Below are 13,449 nucleotides of genomic sequence, written 5' to 3' on the forward strand. Positions count from 1 at the left end.
GTAAAATTCTGAAAAATGTGTTGCCATATAGTAAAAAGAACGAATGTTTATTGAGTGCTTATTATGAAAGACACCACTCTGAGCACTTTACATGTATTGCCTTATGTAATCCCTCTAGTAACCCCTCACAGTGGTTCTAGGATTGTCAGTTTTTCAGAGGAGACTAAGGCTCAGAGTGGTTGGGTAACCTGCACAAGGTCACATGGCTAATCTGTCATAGGAACAGGATTTGAATCCAGACAAGCTGGCTCCAAAGCTGTGTCCCTTCAGATTGGAGAGAGAAGAGAAAATGAAGATAGACATAAACACAATAGGTAGAGATCAAGATGTAACCAGTCCCTGTGTACCACTAGCAAAAGGTTCTTTATTCATTTGGTCTTTGAAAATATAAGGGTAAATTTACACATAATTTTTCCCTGAAATTTTAATATGACCATTTAAAAACACACCAAAAAGTTGAAAGAATTATACAAGGAACACCTTTCTATCTCCACCACCACCCAGATTCTACTAGATTCCACCACCTAGATTAACTTTTCTTTTAACAATTGACATTGCTAGGGACACCTGAGTAGCTCAGCAGTTGGGCGTGTGATCCTGGAGTCCCAGGATGAGTCCCACATCGGACTCCCTGCATGGAGCCTGTTTCTCCCTCTTCCTGTGCCTCTGCCTCTCTCTCTCTCTCTCTCTCTGTGTGTGTCTGTCATGAATAAATAAAATCTTAAAAAACAAAAAAACAATTGACATTGTTAAAATTTACTTTATCACCTATCTGCTAATCTCTATCCACCTTACAATTTTGATGCATTGCAAAGTCAAAGTCATCAGTATACTTTACCTCTAAACATTTGAGCTGCATGCATGATTCTGGAATTCATATTCAAAAATTAAACCAATACTGTTGGATTTAAGTTAATTGCAAGTGAGTTAAAAGGGCTGAATGTGACTATAAAGAAATTCATGGAATTATCGGTCATGGTTAAATAATATTTTCATTCTAAATATTAATGCGTAATATAGTGATGAGGAATTTTCAACTCTGTTTACACAGAGGATGGGGAGGCACGTGAGAGGGATGAAATCCGGCATGACAGGCGAAAAGAGAGACAGCACGACCGGAATCTTTCCAGGGCAGCTCCTGATAAGAGGTAGGTGCTATTTGAGATAAATGCAAATTGTGAGGAGTGGCTTTGTAAATCCTTTCAAGAAGAGGTTTAGTCCACTGGGACCAGTTTTGCTTCTCTCCCTTTCCTCTCTTAATTGGATAATCTACTAAATCAGCACTTACTTTCCTACACTAAACTACTTAGTTTTTCTTAGCAGAAGAATTAACTCCCTGGAAGAAATCCTTTCTCATCACCTTGTAGAGTCAGCTAGATTGCGAATGATAGGAATATAGAAAAGGGAATTCAGATCTTGTTTATGAAAAGAAGGCAGTAGATAGGCTTGTTCTGGTTTGTTCTTTCCTATTTCAAGTGGTAGGACAAACTGATTATGTGCCTATTCCTCTAGACAGGCAAAGAAGCTTCTGTACCTGCATTGAGATCCTCTTATATGCAGAGGGCTGTCCCAAGTACAGTGGAGGAGGAGAGCAGGTTTTGTGAGAAGTGAAAATTGGCCTCTTCTCATAAGTAGTTCGCTTAAAATTCAGAAAGACAAAGCTACCATATAAAATTACTTGAGAATATTAACAAAGCACTGCTAATAAGTACAGGCCTGCTTGGAACAAACAAAATACATGTATGGGGACTCACACTAAAGTAGGGATTGGTAAAGTTTATGCTTCACCAAAGGCTGAGTGCTGAATTCTGAGTGAGTGTTAAATGCAAATATAAAACATTTTCTTTCTCATCACTTTGGTGGCTGATACAATCCATTTTTTCAAGTTATGTCTTAAACATTGAAAAAGAAGATTCCTGCTGGTATTGTTATTTAATGGCATAGCTCATCTCCCTGCATAAGTGAAACCATGGAGAAGCAGAAAATCTGAATTTAGAATTGTAGGTAAATGTGCAGTGTAGAAGAGAGAGGAATGAAATGTGAAAATGCACAATTAAAGATACTAATGGTCTGAAATTCCTAAGCTGTAAAAGTCAAAATGGCTCTGTAGATAAATTGGACCCTTAAAACCAGTAAAGTGGTTATGAGAATTGATAATGTAGAAAAGCTGTAAATTTGTGATTGGATGAAAATCTGGTCGTCTATAGAAATTATTTTAAGACCTGGGTTTCTGGTAAAATAAATGATGACAGTTACCATGGTTTCACTGCAATGTAGATTGCATACATACTGAAACAGCAGGGGAATTAAGATAATCTGAATATTGAAAATCATACTGAGTAATTCAGTCATTGACATGTTTTCCTCAAAATTCTAATAGGGTAAAATTACTAAATGTGGTTTAGGTAAAGAACAGAATTTGGCTTATTGAAAGTGATTCATATACGTCTAATTTGCATCCATCCCCCCCCCAACCATCATATAATAGCAAATACAGACCGTAGCGATTTCATATCTCAGCATGCTCTTTCTGTAAGGTGATTGCTTATATTAAAAATTTCATGTCAAGAGTGAGTCTCTTGACAGTTCTTTTCAGCTAACAGGAAGGCCTGATTGTAAAACCCCACCTCTTCTAATAATCCTGTCTCTGAAAAGCTGTAAGGACTACCAGCCTGATTATGCATTATCAAGGAATATATGTTCACAAGATATGAACAGGACATATTCATTAACTTTGCTTCTAAGATTGGTTGTATTTAAATTGAAATTCGGCTTGTGTGTGAAGTTTTCAGTTAGTGACATAGTGACATTGTATTTTGAAACAGGTCAAAACTACAGAGAAATGAAAATCGAGATATCAGTGAAGTCATTGCTCTTGGTGTGCCCAATCCGCGGACGTCCAATGAAGTTCAGTATGACCAAAGGCTCTTCAACCAGTCGAAGGTATAAGGAGTTTACAAATAGCAGGTCTTAGTTAATGTGAATTAATCCTCAGGGAAAAGAAAATTCACATACCATAGATTTGGATCAGCCTAAAATATGCTGGCATGAGAGGGAAAAATTAGAAGTTGTGTGATGTAACTTACAGAACCATTTTATCTTATTTCGTCATATCTAAGGGTAAACAGTTCTGATTTTGACCTCTTACAGTTGGCTAAAATTTAAGACACTATTAGAAAATGAAAGAAATAGTGCGATAAAATTTGATTTGGGTATATAAGTCTTATTTATAAGGTAGAGCCAGTGTCCTACAAAAGTATCCCTTGGGTTTTTTGTTAATCTTTGAAAAAAAAATGTAATGCTAAAGAAATATAACTTGAGATCTTTAAAAGATGAAGCTGTAAAACTAAGTGCTAGACTAGTTTGTCAGGAAATCTGATTTCAAGTACCTATTGTTATGAACTAGCTAGGACACATTAGGCCTGAAGAAGTGCTTTTTATGTGTTAATCCACCCAACAGTGATTGTGTACTATGCGTAAGACATGTGTATAAATAAGGACAAGGCAGACTGCAATAATGATAAAGTATAAAAAGTTCTACTGGGATATAGAGGGGAAATATTTATTATGACTTGAAGGCCTTAAGATTTGAAGGTAGCATTTGAGTAAGCTCTTCTAGTTAATAGTAACTTATTGGGTACTTTTTTACATTCTTGGCAGGGTTCTAAAGTCTTTCACTTTCATTATTTCACTTAATCCTTATATAGACCTTATGAAGTCATACTATTATTATAATCTCTATTTGTATATGAGAAAATTGAGATACATAGAGGTTTAGCTAGAAATTGGTAGAAGATTCAAACATTTGTTTTCAAAGGTTGTGTTCTTCAACACTATATATACAGCGGTACGGTATACATATGCAATATTAGCAGCCTAAGGTTAGGCATGAAAATTCCACAAAAGTAAATATTTATGACAGTCACCTCTTACAAGCTTAAATTTTTTCAAAGCTATAATATAAATTTTTCCTACAAAAGCACATCCCTTTATTAAGGAACCACCCAAATATATTAAACAAGTTTGTTGTTGACTTGGGATTTTCATTAAGAGCCTTATTGTCTTGTGCTATAATAGTGATGTTTTCAGGGAGTTAAGATATAGAACACTATTATTCTAAATGACATGAGATATTGTCAGTACAGTGTACACCTCTTGATCTTGGGGTTGTGGTTCAAGCTCCATGTTGGGCATAGAACTTACTATGTTATGAACTTAATGACATCAGATACATGCTTTACAGTTCTATCTTCTTGCCACTGTCCAACAGAAATTGCCAAGTACCTGCTTATACTGTCCTGCAATTTTAATGACTTCACTAAAATTGTCAAACTTGTTAATTACCCCTTTACTTAATCTAAGGACCAAAGGTGATAAGAATAAAAGTTTATGGACTTTGTGAGTTTTTATGAAGATCTTTTTCATTTGCAGTTCAGATTGCTGAAAATGTGAGCTATAAATGATTACATGAATGTAATCAGATCCAACTTTTAATAATACATTTTTATTTAATGTCCTTTTCCCACAGGGTATGGACAGTGGTTTTGCAGGTGGAGAAGATGAAATTTACAACGTTTATGATCAAGCCTGGAGAGGTGGTAAAGATATGGCCCAGAATATTTACAGGCCCAGTAAAAATCTGGACAAGGACATGTATGGTGATGACCTAGAAGCCAGAATAAAGACCAACAGGTACTAAAGCAGACAGCTCAGTTTCATTGTTTGCACTAATGAAAACAAAGTAGTTCATAGTCCTTTCTCTTTTTCCTCTAGATTTGTTCCCGATAAGGAGTTTTCTGGTTCAGACCGTAGGCAAAGAGGCCGAGAAGGACCAGTTCAGTTTGAGGAAGATCCTTTTGGTTTGGACAAGTTTTTGGAAGAGGCCAAACAGCACGGTGGCTCTAAAAGACCCTCAGACAGCAGCCGCCCCAAGGAACATGAGCATGAAGGCAAGAAGAGGAGGAAGGAGTAAATGCACCTCTCTTCAAAGTGAATGAACTTTTATCGATAACCCTAATGATGGAAGTCAGATGGGGAAATACTTTGTAAATGGCCAGGATAAAAACCAAATCTGGGTGTCAGAACCCAGCACTACTTTTTATTATGGGAATAAGGGGGGGGGGATGGAAAATTCTTTGAACTATTTAGTTTTTTTTAAAGAGTGGGTTGTGTTTGTGCTTCTCCTACCTTTTGGCATTTATAGAACATACAGCCCCACACATGAAACTAAGACCACTTCCTTTTGTGTGACATTAGTACTTTGGGGTTAATATTTTGTGTAAGAATGACTGCTGATGAATAAAGTTGCCCCAGCCACAGTGAGTAGAAGGATGTTCACGTACTGGAACTATCCTGACGTTTGCCCCCATTACACTCTGTTTTAATTTGGAGTGGGGAAGTAAGCTCTTGCTCGGTGCAACTATTTGTTTCAAATAAAAACATTTAGACAAAATTTTTAATTTTTTTACTTTATTTACTAGGTAGAGATAGTCTCAAATATCTTTCTCTTCATCAGATGTTTGACCCCCTTGCAAAGCTTTTGGTCGCCGAGCTTGAATGTGGAGCTAAAAAAAAAAAGAAAAATCAAATAAGCATTGTAATAAGGAATGACAGTATCTACAAAAACATTACAACTGAAAACTGCCCCTTTTAGGCTGCCTCTTTATAAGGGAGTCAGCACCAATAGGTCAAAAGAATGTTATTTGTTCCCTGTTCTGAAGACTAAATCAAATGAGTTTAACCAAAGGTTGCACGATAAGTGGAAAAGCCAGGTTTCGACCCGTCTCCCTACCTTGCAAGTAGACTGCTGTTGCCACTGTTGTGTTAGATTGCTAATCATTAAAGGGTCTTCCTAAACTACCCTCCCCAGACATTTTAGAACAGGCACTCTATAACCACCACCATTCTTTAACCAATATGAAGGGAACCTCAGTTACAAATTTCCCAAAGTCCTTGTCATTCAACACTTCTGACCTACTGATATACAGAAAGCTTGTGATAATATACAGAAAAATAATTACCTTTACACCATCAATAATATGCTTTTCTTGTTGTAGTGCATTCTGAAGATCTTCTTCTGAAGAAAAATGAACCCAACCCATACCTCTATGAAATCCTGTCTCTTTGTCCTAAAAATTCAAAATTTAGAAAAGATTAACATGAACATGGAAGTTTCCATGAGTTAGAAATTAAGCTACCAACTTTATCTGCCAAAATGGGATAACTGACATTTCAATAAACATCAAAAACTTTGCTTTAATACAGGCTTACCCTCCTAGTTACCAAAGGCTTAACTCCTTTGTTTAATCTTAACATTCTGCTTTTCTGCTGCCATTGGAGGAAGTAAGATATGGATAGTAAGGTTTCTGTCATGCAAGATACAAACTACACTATCAATGATAATCATGGGACATTTTGATCACATAAAGAAATACTCTGTTTCTAACTTCTTCACTTATAGGAACTAAAAACTTAAGCCTCAAAACCTAGTTCATTTCTGGTAATTTTGGAGACCAATTACTCTCATCACCACCACTACCATTATAATCACATACTCTTAATGAAAAATAGGAAAAAATACATATATAACCCTTACCTAGCTCGACTTAATAGTAACACTACTTCCCTTTGTGTAAAAAGCAGAGTGCTTATCCTTTAACCTATACATTAGCACATGTGGAGATGATTCTAACCCACACCACCAGCCCTACTATTTAAACAGATACAAAGATGTCCATTCACTCAGTGTACATGGTCAATCTTGTTATAAAGTTATGCTGTGCACCACCCCCAAACCAAATTTTCAGAAATTGCCCTATTTTTTTTTTAAGATTTTATTTATTCATGAGATACACACAGAGAGAGATAGAGAGAGGCAGAGACACAGGCAGAGGGAGAAGCAGGCTCCATGCAGGGAACACGACGCACGCGGGACTTGATCCTGGGTCTCCAGGATCATGCTCTGGGCTGAAGGCGGCACTAAACCGCTGAACCACCCAGGCTGCCCGCCCTCCTATTTTAAAGGACTTTTTAATACTTAAAATTCTTTAGTATTAACCTAGACTGCAGGAAAAGTTTCTGGTAACGTCCCAGTGATTCACTCCTTACCTCAGATAGCTACAATTTCTCCTCTACTTCCATATGGCCATTTCCATAAGTAAAACCCTTAAAAAATTTGTGTTTGTAAAAACTTAGGTACTATGTATCTAAGATAGGAACCTGGGGACGCCTGGGTGGCTCAGCGGTTGAACGTTGAACGTCTGCCTTTGGCTCAGATCCTGATCCAGAGGTCCTGGGATGATCGAGTCCCACATCAGGCTCCCAGCATGGAGCCTGCTTCTCTCTCTGCCTCTCACTCTCTGTCTCTCATGAATAAATAAATAAAATAAAATCTTAAAAAAAAATAGGAACCTGGATTTCTAATATGAGTATATGAACTTGTTAATCAGAAACTAACTTTTCTCCTATTATATTTAGTTTTACCAAGAGTCAAAGTTCTCTTTGAAGATCTGTTAACTCCAGGTCTTTTTTTTTTTTTTTAATTCATGAGAGACCCAGAAAGAGAGAGGCAGAGACACAGACAGAGGGAGAAGCAGGCCCCACGCAGGGAGCCCGATGTGACACTCGATCCTGGGGCCCAGGTCATGCCTTGGGCCAAAGGTAGATGAGATGCTCAACCACTGAGCCACCCAGGCATCCCAACTCCAGGTCTTGAATAATTTTGTTTATACTTTTAAGAAGCAAATGGCAATCAAGAAAAATGTGTTACTATTTTTGAAGAAATTTTTAAGTAAGTTCCATTTCTAGGGTGGAGCCAAATGCATGGCTTGAACTCACCACCCTGAGATCAAGAATAGGACATTTAGGGATCCCTGGGTGGCGCAGCGGTTTGGCGCCTGCCTTTGGCCCAGGGCGCGATCCTGGAGCCCCAGGATCGAATCCCACATCAGGCTCCCGGTGCATGGAGCCTGCTTCGCCCTCTGCCTATGTCTCTGCCTCTCTTTCTCTCTGTGACTATCATAAATAAAAAAATAAAAAAAAAAAAAAAAAATTAAAACAAAAAAAGAAATACATCTTTAAAAAAAAAAAAAAGAATAGGACATTTAATGGACTGAGGCACTCGGGTGTTCCTGGAGAAATTTTTTTTAATGCTCTTCAAAAAAATAGAAATTTCAAAAAAACAAAACAAAAAAACAAATTTCATCCTCTTTATAAAATTGTAGTTTTTAAACTTATAGAAACATTTTTGAGTAATAGTTGTGCCTCATTCTTTTAATCTACTGTATAAAACTCCATTGTATCAATGAATTAATATCTATTTAATCCCATTAATGAACATTTAGGTTCTTTCCACTTATTAAATAAGGCTGCTTTGAACATTTTTGACCACACCATTTCTGGAGAATAAATTCCAAAAATGGAATTGCTAGATAAAGCAAATACAAATTCTTAATTTTACCAAATTACCCTTCAGAAATGAAGTACATTTCTGAACAATTTCAGTACCAGCTTCCCTACACTCTCACTAGCACTAGATAGGAGTAATCTATTAGATCCCTGGAAGGCAGCTAACATTAAACCAAGAGTTAGGGATCCCTGGGTGGCGCAGCGGTTTGGTGCCTGCCTTTGGCCCAGGGCGCGATCCTGGAGACCCGGGATCGAATCCCACATCAGGCTCCCAGTGCATGGAGCCTGCTTCTCCCTCTGCCTGTGTCTCTGCCTCTCTCTCTCTCTCTGTGACTATCATAAATAAATAAAAAAATAAAATAAAAATAAACCAAGAGTTAACAATTTTAATTACTTTAGGTTATTTTGCCATGGCCTTTTCTGTGCCATGAGGAAAAAGGGGACAGTCTTAATGAAGCATGTGTAAACTTCATGTGCACCCACATCCCACCCCCAAAAACCCAGTAATTCTAGAAAGCCTACAGAAAAATACAGCCCAAATAAAGTAGAACAAATTTATAAACTGATTTTTATATCTTCCTTAGAAAGCAAATATAACAAATGTAAAAACACTAAAAGAAAAAAAAAAGCACTCCATTTAAATAAGGATAAAAGTTAAAATAGATATTCTCTGCCAATTAGTTTTACTATAAAATCATTCTCCAGTATCAAGTTCTTATTATTATAATAGGTATAATTCTAAAATGGTCCCATAATTTCCACATGTCCCACCATGTTGTCCCACTATGTATAATCCCCTCCTTATGTGTATGTGGGACCTGTGACATACTTCTGACCAAAAGAAAATAGCAAAACTGATGGTATGTTGCTCCCCTGACCAGGTTATATAGCGAAGGTGATGGGATATCACTCTTGTAATTTTGTTATAACAGACTAGAGAAACTCCTCTTACTCCTCTTTGAAGAAGTAAGCTGCCATGTTGGGAGACCTGCCAAGTAACACAGAACTACACATAGTCCCTACAAGCTGAAAGCCAGCAAAAAAGTAGATATCTCAGTCTGCCAGTTCAAAGATGACTTCTGCCAACAACCTGAGGGAGCCTGAAAATCAATCTTTCCCAGTTGAGCCTTTGAGCCTCTGATGAGATCAAAGCCCCAGCTGATACCAGACTGTAAGCTATGTGAGACCCTGAGCAAAGGATCCAGCAAGGCTATGCCGACTTCTCATCTGTAAAAACTGAGATAATACATGTGTGTTTATTTGAGTCATTACATTTGTGGTAATTTGTTACATAGGGTAAGGTTTTTTTACTTTTTAATCGATACCACCCTCAATTTTATCAATAAAGACTCTGAACAGCTTCACTCCAATAAAGTTATATAAGTTGGTATGCTTTAACAAAAGTCGAGAATTCGAGGATAAAATTAGAGGATCCAATAATTAAGGGATAACTTTTTTTTTTTTAAAGATAATACTCACAAAAGGTACAGTGCACTTTCGTACATGGCCAAACTGTGCAAAGTGTTCTCTCAGCTCACCTGTATAGGAGAAGAAAACATGTTAAAGGTAGTTATATTTTGGAGCACCTGGCTGGCTCAGCTGGTAGAGAATGTGACTCTTGATTTCAGAGTTCTGAGTTCAAGCCCCACATTGGGCATAGAGATTTTTATTTTATTTTTTTTGAGATTACTTTAAAAAAAAAAGTAGTTAATGTATTTTGTATCCTCCAACCTAGATTGTAGCCAGAAACCAAAAGGGGAACGTAGAGTCCTCAAATTTTGTGAATAGAACTACTTGGCATTTCCCTGAAGCCTTGAGATTTAGGAAGGAGCTATGGTATTGACTACAGATTTTCAAGTTATGATGGGGCTACATCTGATAAAGCTATTATAAGTTGAAAATACCCTAAGTCGAAAATGCATTTAATATACCTAACCCACTGAACCTCATAGCTTAGTCTAGCCTACCTTAAACATGCTCAGAACACTTACACTAGCCTACAGTTGGGCAAAACCATATAACACAAAGCCTGTTTCATAATAAAGTGTTGAATTTCTCAGGTAATTTATTGGCTACTAAAAATGAAAACCAGAATGGTTACAAGGGCACAAAATGGCTGTAAGTCTATCAGTTGTTTACCCTTATGATTACATGGCTGACTGGGAGCTGCATGCACATGGCTGATGCTGCTGCCTTGCATCACAAGAGACTATCATACTGCATAACACTATGCAGTATGGGAAAAAAATCAAAATAAAAAATTTGAAGTATAGTTTCTTCGGAATACATATCACTTTTATATCACTGCAAAGTCAAAAAACTGTAAATCAAAACATTGTTGAGTCAGGAACCATCTGTATAAAACTGCAATGTACCAGAGATTTGGGGAGATGATAAGGTAGGGGCATACACAATTAAATTGCTGAGTTGACTAGTCATCATTCCCAGCGGATAATGAGCATCATCATCACAGTTACTGCACTAGGTGCACGGATAATAATCCCTGTGAGAAACTCATAGAAGACAGATAATTAAAATATGGTGTCTTGATAGCCATATTATAGATTTTCAAGTAAAAGCTCAATTTACTTGCCTTTCATAAAATTTATACTAAGTTAAATAGTTAACACTCTAAAATTTGCTGAGATGACCCTACTTTCCTGCCTTATTACCCACTGGTGGCCCATAGTGACTCTAGTAAGCAAATTAAATTCTATGTATCTGTTCTGTGGGTTCCCATCTTTACCTGTTGTTCTTCCCCCTTGGTATGTCAATAATCCTATCTCTTCCTGCCTAAATTATAACTCTCCTTCAAGACCCAGGCCAAATATATCCACTGAATGTTATTTTATTGGGCTTCTACTGCAATACAAGGCAATGTACTACTCCATGAGATAATAGCAGATAAGATGCATAGTAGATAATCTTAAAGTTCAAAAACTACATGATCTCTTCTGAACTACAGTGCTTGTACTTTCACTGGCTTATACTTCATATTACCAGGTTATTTCTCCCTGGTTCATCTAAATGTCACTGGCTCAACAACTGCCTGTATCTGCTGTAAGTCTCCTCACCTTCACCACTATATCATAAACTTCCTAAGTGATGAGTCCACTATGTCAAAAGCAATTGATACACAGAAGTGCAATACTTGCTGAATGAATAAATGCTTAGTAATTCTTCAACAACCCACAGGGACTAAATTTCTGAAGAGCTCCAACAGTTGGTCAAACCATTTGGCAATATTAGGACCTCATGGAACATGTTACTGGAGAATAAACAAAATAGTGTTAAATATGCATGTTTTAAACCATGTATTAAAAGTTCTAGAAAATATTCTCTTCCAAAACAAGCTCTGGAACGTAGCTCTCTTGCCAAATTACCTATAACTATTATGGGAAAACAGATGTAAGCACCAAAAACAATGCCCACCACACACAGATACTCCTTAAATATTTGCTGAATGAATGAATGAATGAAGACTGTTTCAAAGCTGTATATTCATCTGCTTCATATTAAGAAGATGGGACCCATATCAATCTATTATCCACTCTACTACTCACACCGGAACCACAAAAACAGGTAAGCAATCGGATTTCCATTTCTTTGTTTAAGGGAGATGACCTGACACATGAATATCTACAAAAGTGACCACAGATTTTTAATTTTTGGTAAGCAAGTGTAAAAAAACCCTTTCTCAAAATTGCAACTGACGAAAATCAAAGCTGGTGAGAGACTTCAATACTGATTACTCCCAACCCTCTATCTCCAGCCTAGGCCTCTTCCATGAGTTTCAATTACAGCAATCATGAAAATGACAATCATTTATGGAGTACTCGTTCTGTATCTAGCACAAGTCTGTGGTTTACACATAAACTCATTTAATCTTATCAAAAATCCTATCAAGAAGGTATGACTGACCTCGTTTCATACATGAAACCGAGGTACAGTGTGAGCCCTTTTCCCAAGTACCTCCCCCGTGTAAGTCGGGTTACATAAGGACTGAAGGGCCCAGGTGGCCTTCTAACCTAAGCCGTAGGGCTTCAAGGGGCACTTCTCAGTCAATGACACACATCTCCTCCGTCCAACTGCGTGATGGAGAACTCACAGGTTTTTCTCAAACTCAACACATTTAAATTTTACTCTTCATGGTCTTTAAACCCGCCTTCCCTACCTTCTAATCACCAACGCTAAAAACCAACGCTAAAAAGTCGTTCTTCCCTTTCCCTCCTTCCGTACTCTTTCCCCTATTCAAGCCATCGCGAAAAGCCGTGGATTTTAACATAAGTGGATATGACCCCCTTTCCACCACTATCCTATTTCAGGTCCTCATCTTTGGACTAAATTACTGAAACTGCCTTTTAACGCGTCTCCTCGCCTTCAATCTTGCCAGTTTGAATCCAACCTCCACACCGCAGTCAAAATAACCCCTTCTAAATCGTCGATCTTAAAAGTTTTCAAGTAACGAACCGTTCCACCCAATCACTCTGAAAGGCAGGAGGCCGTGAATACGTGCCGCAAAAACTCAGTGGCATCCCTGAACGACTCATTGCAAATTATAATATTATATCATACACACATATATGATACATATTGATATATATTGATAGATATATGATATATAGATATATATTGATATATATTTTATATTGACATATTGATATATAATGATATATAAGTTGATAGATTATATAGATATTGATATATTATATATATATATACACTTATTTATTTACTTATTTATTTATTTATTTATTTCTGCTCAATGGCTTGCTCAGGAGCCACAGCGCTTAATCCAGCCACCACGCTGATTTAAGTGTTCAGCCGAAAGCAGGGCTTTCGAGGACCGCTTGTACCTAAAACTTCCGTCCCTAATACGTTTCCATCACTCACTCGAGGCCGCAGTCCAGGGAATTTTTCTGACAAAAGCCACCGGCCGGCCAATCCTGGTACGCAGCGCCACAGCGCCCCTCGCTGCTGAAGCCGCCATCTTTAGATTGAGGACCTCTGTGACCTCTGGTCGCCACCCCGGAAGAAACTGGC

The 13,449-nt window shown here is 37.5% G+C and overlaps 2 protein-coding genes across 2 annotated transcripts in view; one reads left to right on the forward strand and one right to left on the reverse strand.

The window, feature by feature from the left end:
- The window catches only part of SNW1 (SNW domain containing 1), a 33,417-nt gene extending 27,965 nt beyond the window's left edge, over nucleotides 1-5,452 (forward strand). Inside the window, exons 11-14 of the mRNA XM_041758899.1 lie at nucleotides 1,052-1,148; nucleotides 2,826-2,943; nucleotides 4,529-4,692; nucleotides 4,774-5,452. Coding sequence (XP_041614833.1) covers nucleotides 1,052-1,148; nucleotides 2,826-2,943; nucleotides 4,529-4,692; nucleotides 4,774-4,972 — 578 coding nt within the window. The 3' untranslated portion in view covers nucleotides 4,973-5,452. The remainder of the gene's footprint in view (nucleotides 1-1,051; nucleotides 1,149-2,825; nucleotides 2,944-4,528; nucleotides 4,693-4,773) is intronic.
- LOC121493190 (SRA stem-loop interacting RNA binding protein) lies at nucleotides 5,453-13,441 on the reverse strand. The gene is made up of 4 exons (XM_041758902.1): nucleotides 13,300-13,441; nucleotides 9,886-9,944; nucleotides 6,021-6,128; nucleotides 5,453-5,564 (listed from the first exon to the last, which is right to left on the reverse strand). Exons 1-4 carry the CDS (start codon nucleotides 13,394-13,396, stop codon nucleotides 5,493-5,495), a joined length of 336 nt encoding a protein of 111 aa, XP_041614836.1. The 5' UTR covers nucleotides 13,397-13,441; the 3' UTR covers nucleotides 5,453-5,492.
- Nucleotides 13,442-13,449: the final 8 nt, after the last annotated feature.

The sequence above is a fragment of the Vulpes lagopus genome, chromosome 6 (assembly GCF_018345385.1).
Source record: "Vulpes lagopus strain Blue_001 chromosome 6, ASM1834538v1, whole genome shotgun sequence".
Taxonomy (NCBI): domain Eukaryota; kingdom Metazoa; phylum Chordata; class Mammalia; order Carnivora; family Canidae; genus Vulpes; species Vulpes lagopus.

Coding starts and splice junctions, on each gene's coding strand:
- LOC121493190 (XM_041758902.1), bottom strand. CDS start 13,396: ATGGCGGCTTCAGCAGCGAGGGGCGCTGTGGCGCTGCGTACCAGGATT. Junction 9,945..13,299: donor TCCCTGGACTGCGGCCTCGA/GTGAGTGATGGA, acceptor TCTCCTATACAG/GTGAGCTGAGAGAACACTTT. Junction 6,129..9,885: donor GAAAGTGCACTGTACCTTTT/GTGAGTATTATC, acceptor TTGAATTTTTAG/GACAAAGAGACAGGATTTCA.